The sequence below is a fragment of the Dendropsophus ebraccatus genome, chromosome 15 (assembly GCF_027789765.1).
Source record: "Dendropsophus ebraccatus isolate aDenEbr1 chromosome 15, aDenEbr1.pat, whole genome shotgun sequence".
NCBI classification, from domain to species: Eukaryota; Metazoa; Chordata; class Amphibia; order Anura; family Hylidae; genus Dendropsophus; species Dendropsophus ebraccatus.
Window position 1 is genome coordinate 3188006 of NC_091468.1, and position 21687 is coordinate 3209692.

Consider the following 21687-nt stretch of genomic DNA (forward strand, 5'->3'; position numbering starts at 1 on the left):
TTGGGTAGTAAATCATCTTAGCAAATCTTCAATGCATTCTGTGACGTCCACCTTCTGCCACCCCATGTACCAGGAGATCCGCCATCTATACAGACAGTCCAGGGCCTTCTGCTTCCTGTTCAGTTCTTTGCTACATGTAACTCCAGCCTTGGGTTTCCACCAATCTTTGTCTATCCTAGTCATGTGCAGACCCTAGGCGCTTGGCTACTGTACTGTGATAAAGCCACACACCTTTATATCATGTCCAGTAAGTAAGATGGAAAGCTCAAAGGATACTAAATTTACTGTAGGAGTGAATTGAAGCTCTTTATCGTCATTCTGCTCATCAGATTGTGGGCTTTGAAGTCTGCTCCACTCTGAGCCGCTCCTCTCTGGGTGCCGGGAGAAGATAGATCTAGCCCTGGGAAACACTTGAGCTAGGTGTAGAGATGGGTTCTTTACTTGAACTTGTAGGTTAAGGGGAAGTTAGGCCTAAGGCTAGAGGGCTACCAAGGGGCCTTCCCTAAGCTGTATCAAAACTGTCAGGGTGACTTGACTTGTGCTTGTGGTTTAGGAGGTGCTGCCTCAGCCAGAGGTAGCAAGAGCCCTGGGGTTGCACAACTGGGTTGTCACTAGGCACTCAAGGTTCCCTAAGATGGCTGAGCGAAGATCAATTGAGTACTTTTGCTTTCGCTGCACTTTTCTCCACTGCAGACGAACCATCTATTCCTTGAATGACCCAGAAATATGGAACCCTTGTGATGCCTTCAGCTGTGCAATAAGTAAAGTGAGACAACAGGTGGCCAGAGTAGAAAGCAACCTTCAGTCCAGAGCTTGGATACACCTACAAGAATACCGGACAGGTTGTGCTAGAAGTAGTGGTACACCTGCCTTGTGACACTACACAGACTTAAGTTACAAACACACTCGGCGTATCTGCAGCAGATTTCTTGCTGCAATTTTGCAGCAACATCTGCTGCAGATCCCTGCCCTGTACATTCTATGGGCAGACAAACTTGAGTGTCAGCAGCCCACCCCGGTTACCAGCCAGAGCGTGTAAATCACCTGCTGCCCGCTCTGGCTTGCTTCGGATGTTTCTGGCACGTCTCATCAATGCGCTGCCCTGCCGCACTGATTGGCTGAGCGTGACGTGAAGGAGCAGGTGATGTATATGCTCCGGTTGGCCAGGGGTTAACAGGGCAGGCTGCTGACATACTTGCAGCAGGATGTGTCTGCCCATAGTGTACAGGGCAGGGATCCGCAGTGGGTCTCACTGTGAATATGCCCAGTGTGTTTGTACTCTTAAATCTGGTTTTTTTAAGCCAGAACAGTCTATACGGGTTATAAAGGAAAGACCAGATATTTCCTTTTCAAATCCATTCCTGGCTTTGGCTTAAAAAATCTGTCAGTCTGTGTGTAAACTCTCCATAAAAGCAGAAAATGGGATAAATGAAATTGTGCAGTTAAGAACGTAACTACTTTCCAATCCATGTTTCTAGAAACTCGTATGAGCTGTTTGTCCTTGTCAACAAAATGGCAGTCACCTTATCAGTCAGCAGTAAAGCAGAGTAGTTGGTGGCCACCCTCCCTCTTGCAGGTATAAGGGTGGTATTACATGGAACGATCAGTATATCGGGAATATATCAGTAATACAGCACTGGTCCTATTACATAAGGGTGGTCGGGGAATATATCAGTAATACAGCACTGGTCCTATTACAGAAGGGTGGTCAGGGGGAATTTATAAGGCTAGGTGATGTGATTTTACCTACTTGCACCGTACCTGTGGGACTACAAACAAAGATATATATATATATATATATATATATATATATATATATATATATATATAGGCCTCTGAAGGTGATCAGAGGGTAACAGAAAGATGATCTGGAAGAAGGAAAGGAATGCTGGCAGCAGACCAATGCGCACAGCTCCTTGAACTTATTATTGCAGTCACAATATAGAAGCAAGAGAGACACTGATATATAAACAATCTATAGTAACCAATACATTGTGCCAGCCTGACTGCGCAGGACAGGAAACCATGCTACCATCTATGGACTGACCTATCAGTGTGACATGTATGTGTCTTGTGACATGAGACCCTGCCTGTATTGAATGTTTGTATATTTCATATAAATACACTGCACATGAGTAGTACCGCCCCATATTCTGTCTATAAAAGTTAACACAATTAATAAAGGCGGCGCTTCCCAAACATACATTACTGATACGTACATCAGATGTCTGTGATATTTAATTGTAAGCAGAACTGCAGCTGCTAACTCCAATCTGAAACCATCCTATACCTGGGTAGTGACTTCTCTCCATAGAGTCATGTCAACATCAAAATTTAACCTTAACAGAATATATCAGCAATGAAGCACTGACTCTATTAGATAAGGGTGGTCGGGGAATATATCTGTAATAAAGCACTGGGCCTATTAGATAAGGGTGGTCGGGGAATATATCTGTAATAAAGCACTGGGCCTATTAGATAAGGGTGGTCAGGGAATATATCCGTAATAAAGCACTGGCCCCATTAGATAAGGGTGGTCGGGGAATATATCTGTAATAAAGCACTGGCCCTATTACATAAGGGTGGTCGGGGGATATATCAGTAATAGGACACTGGCCCTATTACATAAGGGTGGTCAGGGAATATATCAGTAATAGGACACTGGGAATGTAGAGAAGCAAATCAGCTCACCATGTGTGCAATAGTCAGTGGTGCTGGTCCTCAATTACGTCTGGAGCAGGTGGAAGGAAACAGAGATCCGGGCCATTTTCCGGTGGCAATAGGTAAAAAGTGGAAGTCCACAGCTCCAAGTAAAATGTAAAGTCTTTATTTAGAAATCCTCTTAAAATCCAAACATAACAATAAAAAAACACGCCGACGCGTTTCAGGACACTGGTCCCTTAATCATGGCAAATTTATACTGAATATTACAAGCTTTTATAAGAGGATATGACCAGTATGTTACAAGGGATACGCCCCCCAAAAGGGAGGAGAAAAACATCACATGATGCTAACAGGTGTGTGCTAATAGTTGAATTAAACACATTTATACAACTTATATACAATATAAATATATACAAGAGTAAATTACATACAAAAAAAAAATAAAAAATTTACATTTTTTTTTCTCTTCCTTTCTTTTTTTTTTTTTCCTCTTTTTCTTTCCTTCTTTCTTCCTTTCCTTCCCCCTTTCTTTTCTCTTTTTTCCCCTTCTTACAAAAAAAAAAAAAAAAAAAAAAAAAGTGGTCTAATAAATGAAGGAGAGATCATTTCTGTAATTAAGACCCTGGGGAATGCGTGTACATAACCGCAAAATCCAAAACGCCTCTCGCTTTCTCAGTGTGTGAACAAGGTCACCACCTCTCAAGGGTGGACGGACTTGCTCGATAGCACACATGGACAGACTACTGCACACGCCCCCATGCACTTCAGCAAAATGCTTGGACAAACCAGACATAGACTTGCTGGATGTGCGAGTACGTACAGAAACCGCATCAGAAAGATGTTCAGCAAATCTGGTTTTTAGCTTACGTTTTGTGGAACCCACATATTGCAATCGACATTGTCTACATTCCGCCAGATAGATCACAAAGGTAGAATTGCAATTGAGAAAGGATTTAATAGGGTAAGAAATGCCGGTCGCAATAGAACAAAAAACAGACTGATTAGTAATAAAACAACATAAGGGACAACGAGATAAAGCACACTTATGGCAGCCTAGAATATGTAACCATGTTTGGCTGACTGGCTTGTTCTCTGGAAGTACACTCGGCGAGAGGACATTGCCCAAAGTAACCCCTCTACGAGCTACACATTTAATCCCTGTAGATAGAATGGTTTCGCATGTAGCATCCTGATATAACCAAGGTATATATTTACGAACAATGTTGCAAATAGTTTTATATTGTGGGCTAAATGGTGTAGAAATTTTTTTTTTTTTTTTTTTTTTTTTGGCATTTGTAATTTACTCTTGTATATATTTATATTGTATATAAGTTGTATAAATGTGTTTAATTCAACTATTAGCACACACCTGTTAGCATCATGTGATGTTTTTCTCCTCCCTTTTGGGGGGCGTATCCCTTGTAACATACTGGTCATATCCTCTTATAAAAGCTTGTAATATTCAGTATAAATTTGCCATGATTAAGGGACCAGTGTCCTGAAACGCGTCGGCGTGTTTTTTATTGTTATGTTTGGATTTTAAGAGGATTTCTAAATAAAGACTTTACATTTTACTTGGAGCTGTGGACTTCCACTTTTTACCAATAGGACACTGGCCCCATTAGATAAGGGTGGTCGGGAATATATCAGTAATAAAGCACTGGCGCCATTAGATAAGGGTGGTCGGGGAATATATCAGTAATAGGACACTGGCCCCATTAGATAAGGGTGGTCGGGGGAGTATATCAGTAATAAAGCACTGGCCCCATTAGATAAGGGTGGTCGGGGGAGTATATCAGTAATAAAGCACTGGCCCTATTACATAAGGGTGGTCGGGGGAGTATATCAGTAATAAAGCACTGGCCCGGTCGGGGGAGTATATCAGTAATAAAGCACTGGCCCCATTAGATAAGGGTGGTCGGGGGAGTATATCAGTAATAAAGCACTGGCCCCATTAGATAAGGGTGGTCGGGGAATATATCAGTAATAAAGCACTGGCCCCATTACATAAGGGTGGTCGGGGGAGTATATCAGTAATAAAGCACTGGCCCCATTACATAAGGGTGGTCGGGGGAGTATATCAGTAATAAAGCACTGGCCCCATTACATAAGGGTGGTCGGGGGAGTATATCAGTAATAAAGCACTGGCCCCATTAGATAAGGGTGGTCGGGGGAGTATATCAGTAATAAAGCACTGGCCCCATTAGATAAGGGTGGTCGGGGGAGTATATCAGTAATAAAGCACTGGCCCCATTAGATAAGGGTGGTCGGTGACTATTTGGCAGTTTGTTTCGGAGCTGGTAAATAACTCCCCTGGTGCCTGACCAGCCATTTATTAAGGCGTTTGAGTCGGTCCCTGATAAAATTCAGGAGTGGGAGCTGCGGCTTACAGACCCCCCAGCCCTGATGCCCCCTACAGGGCGGCTCTGTGCTGGGCTTTGGTCTTTGCAGCGGTGCAGTCAGGAGGGTTCTGGTGACCTCTGCACTCGGTGACCCCGCTGTGTAAGGTCATGTGGTGGTTGCGGGGATCTCCATGGAGCACCCCATTGTATTAGCGATGTCTGTGAAGGCAGGCGGCACTGCTAGGGGCTTACATCGTTGTTGGGGTGTCAGAGACTGTGACCCCTGAGCTTCTGCCCCTGAATGTGTCCGGTGACCTCCGCTCTGCACATGGCGGCTCTGTAAGCGGCTCAGCCATATAAACTGCAGGCTGGATCTGTGAGGAAACCATTGGGCGGCACATTCTGCATGGTCGTCGCCACGTGCGGCCACTTACCGCGCACTATTACCTAATAACTTACCTGCAGTTTAGCTGGAGGCAGACACACCTACACCACCTGTCACCCTCAGCCTGTGTGTGAGGGGGATTTATCACACCTTGTGTAAAGAAAACGCCGCCCATAGCAACCAATCAGATTTCCGCTTTCATTTTTGAAAAGGCCTCTGAAAAATTAAAGCAGGAATCTGATTGGTTGCTGTGGGCGACTCTACACAGGATTTATAATCTGCATGATATTAGCTGTGTGCAGAAACGTCACTACTTCTGCCTCAACCAACATGGCGCCCAGAGCGTACCATGTGACGTTCCGCTAGCGTACGATCACCTGACCACGTATTGACGTCGTTGCCTGGCGACGCGGCTCTTCTTACGTCCTGTCATCCTGTGTTGCTGTTGTGCAGTGTTGGCGGGAGATTCCAGCATGGCCGTGCAGCCGAAAGAGAAGCTGTGTATGGACAGCGCGGCGGAGAGCGGCTTCATCAGCTTCTACCGCTCCATGGCGGAGAAGCCGGACACCACAGTGCGAGTGTTTGACCGGAGCGATTACTACACGGTGCACGGCAGCGACGCCTTATTTGCCGCCAAGGAAGTGTTCAAGACCAATGGGGTCATCAAGTACCTGGGATCAGGTGCAGACCCTCACACTTACAGTACAGGGGCGGATACACCCGGGGGCCACATACAGTACAGGGGCGGATACACCCGGGGGCCACATACAGTACGGGGGCGGATACACCCGTGGGCCACATACAGTACAGGGGCGGATACACCCGGGGGCCACATACAGTACAGGGGCGGATACACCCGGGGGCCACATACAGTACAGGGGCGGATACACCCGGGGGCCACATACAGTACAGGGGCGGATACACCCGGGGGCCACATACAGTACGGGGGCGGATACACCCGTGGGCCACATACAGTACAGGGGCGGATACACCCGGGGGCCACATACAGTACAGGGGCGGATACACCCGGGGGCCACATACAGTACAGGGGCGGATACACCCGGGGGCCACATACAGTACGGGGGCGGATACACCCGTGGGCCACATACAGTACAGGGGCGGATACACCCGGGGGGGGGGGGCCACATACAGTACAGGGGCGGATACACCCGGGGGCCACATACAGTACAGGGGCGGATACACCCGGGGCCCACATACAGTACAGGGGCGGATACACCCGGGGGGGCCCACATACAGTACAGGGGCGGATACACCCGGGGGGGCCCACATACAGTACAGGGGCGGATACACCCGGGGGGGGCCACATACAGTACAGGGGCGGATACACCCGGGGGGGCCCACATACAGTACAGGGGCGGATACACCCGGGGGGGCCCACATACAGTACAGGGGCGGATACACCCGGGGGGCCCCACATACAGTACAGGGGCGGATACACCCGGGGGCCCACATACAGTACAGGGGCGGATACACCCGGGGGGGCCCACATACAGTACAGGGGCGGATACACCCGGGGGGCCCCACATACAGTACAGGGGCGGATACACCCGGGGGCCCACATACAGTACAGGGGCGGATACACCCGGGGGCCCACATACAGTACAGGGGCGGATACACCCGGGGGCCACATACAGTACAGGGGCGGATACACCCGGGGGGGGCCCCACATACAGTACAGGGGCGGATACACCCGGGGGGGGGCCCCACATACAGTACAGGGGCGGATACACCCGGGGGGGGCCCACATACAGTACAGGGGCGGATACACCCGGGGGGGGGCCCACATACAGTACAGGGGCGGATACACCCGGGGGGGGCCCCACATACAGTACAGGGGCGGATACACCCGGGGGGGGCCCCACATACAGTACAGGGGCGGATACACCCGGGGGGGGCCCACATACAGTACAGGGGCGGATACACCCGGGGGGGGCCCACATACAGTACAGGGGCGGATACACCCGGGGGGGGGGGGCCCACATACAGTACAGGGGCGGATACACCCGGGGGCCCACATACAGTACAGGGGCGGATACACCCGGGGGCCACATACAGTACAGGGGCGGATACACCCGGGGGGGGGGGCCCACATACAGTACAGGGGCGGATACACCCGGGGGGGGGGGGGCCCACATACAGTACAGGGGCGGATACACCCGGGGGGCCCCACATGTGCTGCAGCTACAACCCCCAGTATGCAGCCACAGGCTGACAGTGCATGCTGGGTATTGTATGTAGGCATAAGCTGGAGGCCACACATATACGCATATGTGCTACCAGGGTCTGCTGGGAGTTGTAGTTGTGCCGCAGATTGCCTCTATAGACATTCCCTGACCTGTGTGACCATGACGAATCGTCATCCTCTGCATATAAACTGTATTGCCTTCCGTTCAGTGACTGCCAGCAGAGATCCTGGACGCTGCCAGACGTCTGTATACAAGGGTTGGGTGAGGTCTCATACAGCAGTGTTATGTAGTACCCCGTGTGGCCGCCGGGATCTGACAGATTTCAGCCATTGGTGTGAGTGCGGGCAGGTTCTGTATTATAAGTATTGTAAGAGTTGTCCAAGGGGGCCTTTAAAAAGAGAGAATTATCTGACAGATATCTGAAGCCAAAGCCAGGAACAGACTATAAATATGAAGCCTCTTTTCAAATCCATTCCCGGCTTTGGCTTCAATAATCTGTGTGTGTAAAGGCTCCATACCTTCCACCCGGCCTGGTCCTGTGTTATCTGCTCACTCCCAGACTTGTAGCTGATACCGGACAGGAACCAAGACACTTACAAGATCATTTTGTAACTCTATTTGCTTTTATTCCCTCTAGGAAGCAAGAAGCTGGAGGGGGTGGTCCTCAGTAAGATGAACTTCGAGTCGGTGGTTCGGGATCTTCTTCTTGTTCGTCAGTATCGAGTTGAAGTTTATAAGAACAAGTCTGGAAGCAAATCCTCCAAGGACAATGACTGGTACCTGGCGTACAAGGTGCTGACCTGGGGGGCTCTGTGCATGCTTCCTGTGCGCCCCATAACACGGGTCCTATTACACAAAGCCATTATCCCTCCTACTTCACCGTTCCGGCTGTTAATCACTTTGTGTAATAAGTCGTGTTTTAAATCAATGATCAGCCGACATGCACAGTGTGAAATCGTTCATTTAAAGCATGACCTAAAATCCCGATAACAATAGCGTCGGTCTGCTGGCTGTTGTGTCCTAGATTGCCTATAAACCACTGTAATCATCATTTAAAAAACTCCTTACATGTCATAGCAACATGTCAGAAGAGAGTATGGGTGGGGGTCTGGGTGCTGATTCCCCCCCCCCCGCCGACATGCTCTGCAGCCGCGCGCTCTGCTCCTTCATCTCTACTGTAACTGCTAATACAAGCAGTGTACAGAATTAGGCTGGGTTCACACTACGTTTTTGCAATCTGTTATTTTCATCAGTTTTTGGGTGGAAAAACTGATGCGTGTGTCTGTGTGCATCAGTTTTGATCCGTTTTTCCATTGAACTCCATTTTAAAAAAAAAAAAAAATCAAAACTGATCCCTTTCGACACGAAAATGAGGTCGTCTGCGTTTTTGTGTATGTTAAAAAAAACAACAACAAAAACCGTCCGTTTTGATCTGTTTATTTATAATGGAAGTTAACGGAAAAACGGATCAAATGCAAACACAAATGCATTCGTTTTTTTGCAATCCGTTTTTTTTTTTTTTTTTTTTTTTTAACTGATTCCAAAATGCAGTGTGAACCCAGCCTAAGAAGTTATTGTGACCGTCACAGAATGTTCTGCAGTGCGTGTGAGCATGGCTCTATACCTGAAAGTAGAAGACTGATTTTAAAGGGGTACTCCACTCAAACATAACGTTTCACATGTTGCTGCCCTTTGTTGTTTTTTTATATTCTGCTTTTATTAACCTTTCAATAAATTGAGGAAGGGAGTTACAGAAAGGAGACTAGGAGGGAGAAGCTGAAGAGTAGTAGCAATCTGTAAAGATACATTAGGCATGTAAACATATGACGTTTACATTTTATCATACAAATTAGGAACACAGATGACTAATTTCTATAGGAATCATTGAGTATTGCAATACCTGAACCTTCCATACTTGTAATCATCTATTCAGTCTCCTTTCCCCAGTTCTCAGCTGCTTCTTTCTGCTGAAAACCCAAAAATCTGTGTGTGAGCTTTTCTCTCTGTCTCCCCCCTCCTCCCCCTCTCTTCTGAGACGACTGATGTAAACAAGTCCCTGGCCGGCTGTATCTGCAACATTGTAGCTTCTTTGTAATGCTGGGAGGGTTATTCTGAGGTCAAGTTGCAGATGACCTCACTGTCTTTAACCCTCTCAGCATTACAAAGAAGCTACAATGTTACAGCTACAGCCGGCCAGGGACTTGTTTACATCAGCCATCTCAGAAGGGAGGGGGGAGGAGGAGGCAGAGACAGGGCAAAGCTCACACAGATTTCTGTATCTTCAGCAGAAAGCAGCAGCCCAGAATTGGGGGAAGGAGACTGAACAGATAATAAGTATGGAAGGAATAGTTAGTCTCACCATGGGCAGAGGAATACCCCTTTAACACTTTAGTGTCTGACACTACCGATCATCACCTCATGTGACATTGTATAATTTTCTGTTCTTCTCTCAGGCCTCACCAGGAAACCTGTCGCAGTTTGAGGAGATTCTCTTCGGTAACAGTGACATGTCCTCAGCTGTCGGGGTTGTCGGGGTCCGGCTGGTCAGCTCTGAAGGACAGAGAAGGGTCGGTGTTGGTTTTGTCGATTCCACATCCAGGAAGCTCGGTGTGTGCGAATTTCCAGATAATGACCAGTTCTCAAATCTAGAAGCTTTATTGGTTCAGATCGGACCAAAGGAGTGTGTGATGCCTGGAGGAGACTCCACCGGAGACATGGGGAAAGTAAGACAGGTATGTGGCTGATGTGTGTGAGCAGCCTATATACATACATACACACACACACACACACACACACACACACACACACACACACACACACACACGAGCTGCTGGAGACATGGGGAAAGTAAGACAGGTATGTGGCTAATGTGTGTGAGCAGCCTACATACATACATATATACAAGCACACACATACACGCGTCCATGAGCTGCTGGAGACATGAGGAAAGTAAGACTGGTATGTGGCTAATGTGTGTGAGCAGCCTACATACATACATACATACATACATACATACATACATACATACATACATACGTCCATGAGCTGCTGGAGACATGGAGAAAGTAAGACGGGTATGTGGCTAATGTGTGAGAGCAGCATACATACATACATACATACATATATACAAGCACACACATACACGCGTCCATGAGCTGCCGGAGTCATGGGGAAAGAGCAGCCTGTACACACACACACACACACGTACACACACACACACACACGTACACACACACACACACACGTACACACACACACACACACGTACACACACACACACACACGTACACACACACACACACGTGTACACACACACACACACGTACACACACACACACACACGTACACACACACACACACGTACACACGTACACACACACACACACACGTACACACACACACACACACGTACACACGTACACACACACACACACACACGTACACACACACACACACACGTACACACACACACACACACACGTACACACACACACACACACGTACACACGTACACACACACACACGTACACACACACACACACACGTGTACACACACACACACACACGTACACACACACACACACACACGTACACACACACACACACGTACACACACACACGTACACACACACACACACGTACACACACACACGTACACACACACACGTACACACGTACACACGTACACACACACACACACGTACACACACACACACACGTACACACACACACGTACACACACACACACACGTACACACACACACGTACACACACACACGTACACACACACACGTACACACACACACGTACACACACACACGTACACACACACACGTACACACACACACACACGTACACACACACACGTACACACACACACGTACACACACACACGTACACACACACACACACGTACACACACACACGTACACACACACACGTACACACGTACACACACGTACACACACACGTACACACGTACACACACGTACACACACGTACACACGTACACACACACACACACACGTACACACACACACACACACACGTACACACACACACACACACACGTACACACACACACACACACACGTACACACACACGTACACACACATGTCCATGAGCTGCCGGAGACATGGAGAAGGTAAGGCAGGCATGTGGGTAGTGTGTGTGAGATCTCCCGACCCGTACACATTTCCATGAGCTGCTTAGGTCACATTTACACACTGACAGAAGTTTATTCCTGATCTTTATTTTTCATTCATTGTTGCTCGTAGATCGTTCAGCGAGGCGGGATTCTGATCACTGACAGGAAAAAGTCAGAATTCACCACAAAGGATTGTGTCCAAGATCTGAACAGATTGCTCAAAGCAAAGAAGGGAGAACAAATCACTAGTGCAGCGTTACCAGAGATGGAGAAGCAGGTAGGCTACACCTTACTGCCGCACAGATACAGATGTGTACAGGGGACATTACAGCAGGGGATGGAGAGCAGGGAGGCTACACCTTACTGCCGCACAGATACAGCTGTGTACAGGGGACATTACAGCAGGGGATGGAGAGCAGGGAGGCTACACCTTACTGCCGCACAGATACAGCTGTGTACAGGGGACATTACAGCAGGGGATGGAGAGCAGGGAGGCTACACCTTACTGCCGCACAGATACAGCTGTGTACAGGGGACATTACAGCAGGGGATGGAGAGCAGGGAGGCTACACCTTACTGCCGCACAGATGTGCATATATACCTGCTAGTGACTGACTATTGGTGGTTTTTTCCCAGCGTGATGCCTATTACTTCTCTCCTGTAATCCTAGGTGGCAATGTCCTCCCTGTCTGCAGTGATGAAGTATCTGGAGCTCCTATCGGATGAGGGGAACTTCGGACAGTTTGTGTTGACCAGCTTTGACCTGAACCAGTACATGAGATTAGATACGGCTGCAGTCGGTGCACTGAATCTCTTTCCTGTAAGTGTCAAGCGATGAAAGTAAACAATGTAGTTTAATATACTATAACTCCCGCATGTAATAGGGGAGTGTGGCCGATGGCTGAATACCACAACGTCCGCCAGTGATTCAGACACCACAATTTCTGTTATTTCTGCCCCGTCCTGTTAGACAAAGCAATTTTTAACGATAAACAGTCACAAACGAGATCCACCTGAAATCGTTCCCCATGTTACACAAAACGACAGTCGTTACTCGACTCATTTCCTCCATCTGATCCCAGAAAATGAAGGAACGATGTGGATTTACACTAAACAATTGAACAAATGTGGAATTACAGCAAACAAATAAGAATGATTTTAGGTTCAGCTCAAAACACACACATGATTTTTCGATCACTGGCTGCATTCACCCAAACCGATTTGAACAATATAACAATTTTTTCGACGATAATCGTCCCGTGTAATATGGCTTTTAGTCTTTTGTAAGCTGCTTTGTCACCGTGAGTTTCATTTACGTTTTGTATTTCAGTTGCCAATCCTTTTGTTCTCAGAGAGATAAGCCACAGCTAGAGCTTTCTGGCAGCAGCTTACCATTAGCCAAACATTCATGTGTATGGAGGGATCAGTAGGGATAGTGTGCATGCTGCTCCATTCATGTGTAGGGATGGTGTGCATGCTGCACTGCTGCTCCGTCCATGCTTTGTGGGACTTCAGGACTCCATGATGTGAATAGAGCCTACCATGTATCCATGTATCCTACCATGGTCATTACCAGCCCTATGAACCTGTTCAGCTATCCCAGGTTATTGTATCCGGCAGCCGCTGTGGGTGGAGGACTCCGGAGCATCGGGCAGCATCCAGATAGAGGAATGCTTTGATGTGATCAGCAGGTCCCGGCAGGCCTCTCCATGGTGTAGGAGGGGGGAGGGAGGCCCAGATAGCGATATGTGCAGGAATGCTTCCCTTCCCTTTATATACTGCAAGAACTTAGGTGAAGCTTTGTCTCGTCTTGTTTTTGTTGTAATACTGAGGGATACGTGTGTGTTCACAGTAGTTTATAGCGGAAGCAGTAGATGAACGTTGGAGCCCCACCTTTGTTTGTCAGGTCTCGTATAGTATTGTGTGTTATTGCGGTGAAGCTAGTTGGGCTTTAGGATCATAATGTTAGTACGACGCCGGCCCCTTATCCCACTGACCTCTTCAGCTGCCCGTGACCATAGGCAGCTGCTAGACTCCTCCGCTCGTCTCTGGCGGTCAGCCACAGCATAAGTAGTTGCCGCCTCTTGCTGGTAAAGGGGTCGGTGAGATCAGAATTATTTTCCTGATTCTCTGCAGAAAAAACTAGAACTGTAGTGCCAGGAAAGTGCAGCTGGGAATAGTCCTATAGCTGTAGCCGCAGTCAGTGGTTGGGGGGGATAGTCCTATAGCTGTAGCCGCAGTCAGTGGCTGGGGGGGGGGGGGGGATAGTCCTATAGCTGTAGCCGCAGTCAGTGGCTGGGGGGGGGGGATGGTCCTATAGCTGTAGCTGCAGTCAGTGGCTGGGGGGGATAGTCCTATAGCTGTAGCCGCAGTCAGTGGCTGGGGGGGAATAGTCCTATAGCTGTAGCCGCAGTCAGTGTGTGTGTGGGGGTATTAGTCCTATATCTGTAGCCGCAGTCAGTGGCTGGGGGGGATAGTCCTATAGCTGTAGCCACAGTCAGTGGCTGGGGGGGATAGTCCTATAGCTGTAGCCGCAGTCAGTGGCTGGGGGGGATAGTCCTATAGCTGTAGCTGTAGTCAGTGGCTGGGGGGGGGGGATAGTCCTATCGCTGTAGCCGCAGTCAGTGGCTGGGGGGGGGGGGGGATAGTCCTATAGCTGTAGCCACAGTCAGTGAGGGATGGGGGCGGGGTATTATTCCTATAGCTGTAGCCGCGGTCAGTGTGTGTGTGGGGGTATTAGTCCTATAGCTGTAGCCGCAGTCAGTGGTTGGCGAGAGTCCTATAGCTGTAACAGTGTTCAGCGGATGGGGGGATAGTCCTATATCTGTATCCGTAGTCAGTGGGGGTGGGGGGGGGTATTAGTCCTATAGCTGTAGCTGTAGTCAGTGGCTGGGGATAGTCCTATAGCTGTAACCGTGTTCAGCGGATGGGGGGATAGTCCTATATCTGTAGCTGTAGTCAGTGGGGGGGGGGGGGGTATTAGTCCTATAGAAAAACAAAAGCTGGAGATGCACTACTCTAAATTTTCAAAACACACATAAATAACAGTAAGAGAGGTGGGTGCACAGAGCCCGCACACCACACAGAATACTGAAGACAAAGCACTAGTAAGTATGCAAAAGGGGGCAATGGCACACCAATTGAAAATGAAAATATCTTTATTTAACAAATCATGAAATATGAAGGAAAAACACTTGAAAAAAAGTTAAAAACACTTAAAAAACAGAACAAGAGACCATGATTGTAATCATGTGCTCAAGGCCAATAGTGGAGAACAATATACTCCAGGTGAAGGTCTCAAACCCCATCCAACAACAATATGTAAGTCCCTTATCACCACAGAAAAAACGATCTCAGATGAATACATATATGTACAAATAAAGTGCAAATGCATGAAAGATGGATCAGATCGAAAATGATAATGAAAAATTATGTGGCAAGCACAAAAAAACAAACAAACATGCAACACCTAGATGAAATGGGGTACAAGAGATCAAGAAGAAATGTCGTGAAGGGGGGGGGGGGGGGGGAGAGGCAAGTAACCAATAACTATGGCCCAATGATGTCCCACGCGTTCCGTCCTGCTCCCAGGACTTCCCTGAGGAAGGTGTTGCATGTTTGTTTTTTTGTGCTTGCCACATAATTTTTCATTATCATTTTCGATCTGATCCATCTTTCATGCATTTGCACTTTATTTGTACATATATGTATTCATCTGAGATCGTTTTTTCTGTGGTGATAAGGGACTTACATATTGTTGTTGGATGGGGTTTGAGACCTTCACCTGGAGTATATTGTTCTCCACTATTGGCCTTGAGCACATGATTACAATCATGGTCTCTTGTTCTGTTTTTTAAGTGTTTTTAACTTTTTTTTCAAGTGTTTTTCCTTCATATTTCATGATTTGTTAAATAAAGATATTTTCATTTTCAATTGGTGTGCCATTGCCCCCTTTTGCATACTTACTAGTGCTTTGTCTTCAGTATTAGTCCTATAGCTGTAGCCACAGTCAGTGGCTGGGGGGGGGGGAATAGTCCTATAGCTGTAGCCACAGTCAGTGGGGGGTGGGGGTTATTAGTCCTATAGCTGTAGCCGCAGTCAGTGGCTGGGGGGGGGGGAATAGTCCTATAGCTGTAGCCACAGTCAGTGGGGGGGGGGTATTAGTCCTATAGCTGTAGCCGCGGTCAGTGGCTGGGGGGGGGGGAATAGTCCTATAGCTGTAGCCACAGTCAGTGGGGGGGGGGGGGGTATTAGTCCTATAGCTGTAGCCGCGGTCAGTGGGGGGGGGGGGTATTAGTCCTATAGCTGTAGCCGCGGTCAGTGGCTGGGGGGTATTAGTCCTATAGCTGTAGCCGCAGTCAGTGGGGGGTGGGGGTTATTAGTCCTATAGCTGTAGCCGCAGTCAGTGGGGGGTGGGGGTTATTAGTCCTATAGCTGTAGCCGCAGTCAGTGGGGGGTGGGGGTTATTAGTCCTATAGCTGTAGCCGCAGTCAGTGGGGGGTGGGGGTTATTAGTCCTATAGCTGTAGCCGCAGTCAGTGGGGGGTGGGGGTTATTAGTCCTATAGCTGTAGCCGCAGTCAGTGGGGGGTGGGGGTTATTAGTCCTATAGCTGTAGCCGCAGTCAGTGGCTGGGGGGGGGGGATAGTCCTATAGCTGTAGCTGTAGTCAGTGGCTGGGGGGGAATAGTCCTATAGCTGTAGCCGCAGTCAGTGGCTGGGGATAGTCCTATAGCTGTAACCGTGGTCAGCGGATGGGGGGATAGTCCTATATCTGTAGCTGTAGTCAGTGGCTGGGGGGGGGGATAATTCTATAGCTGTAGAGTCAGAGATCTGCTGCCATGTGCATTATGTATGTGAAGAGCGGCTTCCATCCACAATCGGAGGCGTTTCTTTTTTTGCTTCTGTAGTTGCTGACTTGTTCAGACACGGCCGAGCTCCCTGCAGCTGAATGGATTTTCTAGCTGATAAGAGCCAGGGAGGGTGATGGTGGGTAAAGAAGCCATTTCTCTTCTCCGTAAGATTTAAGAGAGTTGAGACCGAGAAAGCAGACCTGACCTGTGATGGTGACGCTGGCTGCCGGGGTGTGTGACCTCCGCTAAGAACCACTAGTGGACGGTATGAACCCTGGAATACAATCAGAGAAACCATTGACATTAACCATAATAATATCCAGATAATCAGAGAAGAAGAAACCAATAGCTATAACTAGAGATCAGCGACCCTGGAGCAGCTGGAGTCCATCCGAACCCGAACGTTCGGTATTTGATTAGCTGGGGCTGCTGAACTTGGATAAAGCTCTAAGGTTGTCTGGAAAACATGGATACAGCCAATGACTATATCCATTATTTCCACATAGCCTTAGGGCTTTATCCAACTTCAGCAGCCACCGCTAATCAAATGCCGAACGTTCGGGTTTGTATGGACTCCAGCTGCTCCAGGTCCGCTCATCTCTAGCTATAACCCACAGGCGTCATTACTGCAGATGCCAGGGAGAGCCGGAAGGTTGGAGGAGCCGGTGTCATAACCATCTCTACAATGTGTACGTGTGGCCGCTCCCATGTTCCCGTTTTCCATGAACATTTCATAAATTATTCACACCACATAATGTGTTGTGGAAGCTGCCGACACTCGCATGGCTGCCACCTCCTCCTCCTCGGTGTTCACTGCCTGGAACATTGAGATCCAAGGGGAATCCTTAAAGGGAGAATGAGCTGTCTCGTGAGGCCGGGCACAGCATGGACGGCATGTAGTCAGGCTACCTGCCCGGCACAGTGTTGGAGAGTTGTGCCTGGCAGCTATAAGGTGTCGGGGCCGACTTGCTCTCCCTCAGGAAGGTGATTTAAAGTGGTACCCTAATTTTACACAACAACAGACTTTAACATATAAAATAGCATCATTGTAAAACCAATGATATCCCGGCTATTCAGAAAAGCACCTAATAGTCCATTCACTTCAATGGAACTGAGCTGCGAGGTCCCATCCAAGCTGCGGGCGTTGTTTCTGCAGGGAAGGGCTCATGCTGGTGTTATAATCCTTGGCTCTGTAAATCCTCGGTTGCTGCTTTTATATAGAAATCTGAATGTTCTCTTCCATCTTCCTCAGGGCGCAGCAGAGGACGCTAGTGGAACGCAGTCACTGGCCGGATTGTTAAACAGGTGTAAGACTCCTCAGGGGCAAAGACTGGTCAACCAGTGGCTGAAACAACCCCTGATGGACAAGAACAGGATTGAGGAGAGGTGAGTGGTCGGGAGGAGTGTGTGTTACATCTGACATCAACCACTCACATTATTGGCTTATATCTGAAAGTGATTGTATGAGATCAGGTAATGGTGGTCTATGTAGTGAGGACCCTAGAGGTGACCACAGACCTTCCCCTATACATGTGTATGCTTAGCAGAGACAGAGAGCCGCTGCCAGACATCTCTAGTGTGTGTGTATGTATATAATATACACACATATATTGGATTACGAGTATAATCCATTCCGGTACGGTGCTTTGTAATCCAAATCCACTCTTATACCAAAGCAAATTTTTCCTATAAGAAATCATTGATCTGCAGACAATTGATTCCACCCCCCAAATATACTGATTATTATTATGAATAACAAGTAGAAGAGATGAAACAATGAGAAACAGCAGAATCTGTGATATTATAAGTTACTGTACAGTAATGGAGAGGATGGGAAACACAAGGGCGGACAGAGACTGCAGGGAGCAGGAAGGAATGAGCAGGGCAGATGTGGGCACATACATGCAGCGCTCTCTGTCCGGGGAGAGAGGGGTTACAGCTATGGAGAGATTACCCCCACAGTCCTGTCCCCTGATGTAAGCCCCAGCCTGAAGTGATCTGCTATGATGGAAGATGAGGGAGACTTCCTGGGTCAGAGTACAGGGCTGTAGACCCCGCTATGCAGACCCTGACCCTCCCCCACTCCCCTCCCACCCAGTACAGGGAACTCTTACACCAAAGCAATGCTCTTACCCCAAGTCACTATTTTGAAAAACTGTGAGCTCTTAAACCAAAACGCTCTTAAACCAAGTTACTCTTAAGCTGAGGTACCAGTGTGGATATAATAAATATATATATAAATATATATATATATATATATATATATATATATATATATATATATATAATTTTTTTTTTTTTTTTTTTTTTTACATTTTATCACTGTATCAGTGTATGATGGGATAATGTGGAAAAGTATCATTGTAGTCTTACAGCGACCTGTATATCACTGACTGCCACCACGTAGAGCTGATGGCGGCTTTTATACCACTGACTGCCTCCAGGCGAAGCTGACAGCGGCTACCTAGCCAGATGAGGCTGCCATGGCCACAACCCTCCATTCTGCCATGTCTGTAGCTGCAGTGGCCTGGCACAGGTGTATAAGATCAGTGGTGTATATAAAGGGCAGGCTGACGGCTGGGTAGGTGCCGGCTTGTTTTGTTAGTGACACAGCCGGGATTTCTTGGCCTCACACCCAGGTACGCGCTACCGCTCTATGAAGCAGGAATTATCTATAAGAGCTCTGACGCCTCCCGGAGCTTTGAAGTCCCAGCAATTGGTTTGTTAGTCAAAGATGGAGTTCAGAAGCCGATCGTAAAACTTGCTTTGTCAGCCTAACGCTTTGCCTTCTAAATCTGATCCTTGTGTAGTGGGACCGGCGGCTGGCCTAGTAGTGGGAGCGGCGGCTGGCCGTGTAGTGGGAGCGGCGGCTGGCCGTGTAGTGGGAGCGGCGGCTGGCCGTGTAGTGGGAGCGGCGGCTGGCCGTGTAGTGGGAGCGGCGGCTGGCCGTGTAGTGGGAGCGGCGGCTGGCCGTGTAGTGGGAGCGGCGGCTGGCCGTGTAGTGGGAGCGGCGGCTGGCCGTGTAGTGGGAGCGGCGGCTGGCCGTGTAGTGGGAGCGGCGGCAGGCCGTGTAGTGGGAGCGGCGGCTGGCCGTTGTAGTGGGAGCGGCGGCTGGCCGTGTAGTGGGAGCGGCGGCTGGCCGTGTAGTGGGAGCGGCGGCTGGCCGTGTAGTGGGAGCGGCGGCTGGCCGTGTAGTGGGAGCGGCGGCTGGCCGTGTAGTGGGAGCGGCGGCTGGCCGTGTAGTGGGAGCGGCGGCTGGCCGTGTAGTGGGAGCGGCGGCTGGCCGTGTAGTGGGAGCGGCGGCTGGCCGTGTAGTGGGAGCGCCGGCTGGCCGTGTAGTGGGAGCGCCGGCTGGCCGTGTAGTGGGAGCGCCGGCTGGCCGTGTAGTGGGAGCGCCGGCTGGCCGTGTAGTGGGAGCGCCGGCTGGCCGTGTAGTGGGAGCGCCGGCTGGCCGTGTAGTGGGAGCGCCGGCTGGCCGTGTAGTGGGAGCGCCGGCTGGCCGTGTAGTGGGACCGCCGGCTGGCCGTGTAGTGGGACCGCCGGCTGGCCGTGTAGTGGGACCGCCGGCTGGCCGTGTAGTCACGTGCAGCCGCCCGGCCTTGGCTGTATTCTGAATGGGGGAGCCTCTTCTATGATGTTTGTCACTTTCTTTCTTTCTCCTGATAACAATGCCGCCGCTGCGTCCTGTGTTCTGCGGAGCCGCGTTCCCTCCAGGCCTCGTACAAGATCTCATCATAGAAGACCCCTGTGTTATGAGCGCCAGAGACCCCTGACTAACACACAGTCCTACTGATCGTGCACTCAAATAATTCTCTATGTAGCATTATATGTAGTAGTATAACATGGTGGCGTTTGCTCGCTCATCGCTGGCCTTTATAAAGGGGAATTCCGGCCGTGAAAAGGTTGTCTTCTTCTTAATCCACTTTTTAAAGGAAGTGGTGCAGACCACTTCCTGGTCTGCACCAGCGCTGGGATGTCACTGGCGTGATGGGCACTGGTTTCTTCATGTGCCCCGTCCGGCTCTATGCACTGGAGAGGGTCCCGGATCCCCGGATTAATATCTCCTCCGCTCAGAGACGCGTCTCCATTGGATTTAAGTCTGGCCGCATCGATGTTGGGAGGAGGGGGGTCGGGTGTCTCCAGTGTATAGAGTCGGCCGATGTACATGAAGGAACTAGGCATCGCCAGAGTCCCCCTTTAAACCAGTTTCATTATCTGCTAAATGAGGGCTCCCTGGTATACCGCTTAGTCGTTATTGGGCTTTATAACAAGTTTGCTAAAGTGAATGTTTCTTGATGAGCCCTAGAAGATAAGATGGGAATGGGGGACCCCTTTAAGCCAATATGCCCCTAACCAGGATGAAGTCCACATCAGGATGGAACATTAAATAATGAAAGTGACTGGATGGTCCCTACCTCCAGCTATAGTGCAGCCATATCCCTGTATACAGCACGGTCACTACCTCCAGCTATAGTGCAGCCACAGCCCTGTATACAGCACGGTCACTACCTCCAGCTATAGTACAGCCATATCCCTGTATACAGCACGGTCACTACCTCCAGCTATAGTGCAGCCCTGTATACAGCACGGTCACTACCTCCAGCTATAGTGCAGCCCTGTATACAGCACGGTCACTACCTCCAGCTATAGTGCAGCCACAGCCCTGTATACAGCACGGTCACTACCTCCAGCTATAGTACAGCCATATCCCTGTATACAGCACGGTCACTACCTCCAGCTATAGTGCAGCCCTGTATACAGCACGGTCACTACCTCCAGCTATAGTGCAGCCCTGTATACAGCACGGTCACTACCTCCAGCTATAGTGCAGCCACAGCCCTGTATACAGCACGGTCACTACCTCCAGCTATAGTGCAGCCACAGCCCTGTATACAGCACGGTCACTACCTCCAGCTATAGTGCAGCCATATCCCTGTATACAGCTCGGTCACTACCTCCAGCTATAGTGCAGCCACAGCCCTGTATACAGCACGGTCACTACCTCCAGCTATAGTGCAGCCACAGCCCTGTATACAGCACGGTCACTACCTCCAGCTATAGTACAGCCCTGTATACAGCACGGTCACTACC

At 49.2% G+C, this 21687-nt stretch overlaps 1 protein-coding gene across 2 annotated transcripts in view; it reads left to right on the plus strand.

The window, feature by feature from the left end:
* Positions 1-5805: 5805 nt before the first annotated feature.
* Positions 5806-21687, plus strand: part of MSH2 (mutS homolog 2) — a 94327-nt gene continuing 78445 nt past the window's right edge. For both annotated transcript variants that reach the window (XM_069955523.1, XM_069955524.1), the window contains exons 1-6: positions 5806-6072; positions 8236-8390; positions 10052-10330; positions 11877-12023; positions 12417-12566; positions 17849-17982. In XM_069955523.1, the coding sequence (XP_069811624.1) occupies positions 5865-6072; positions 8236-8390; positions 10052-10330; positions 11877-12023; positions 12417-12566; positions 17849-17982 (1073 nt within the window). In that variant the 5' untranslated portion in view covers positions 5806-5864. The remainder of the gene's footprint in view (positions 6073-8235; positions 8391-10051; positions 10331-11876; positions 12024-12416; positions 12567-17848; positions 17983-21687) is intronic.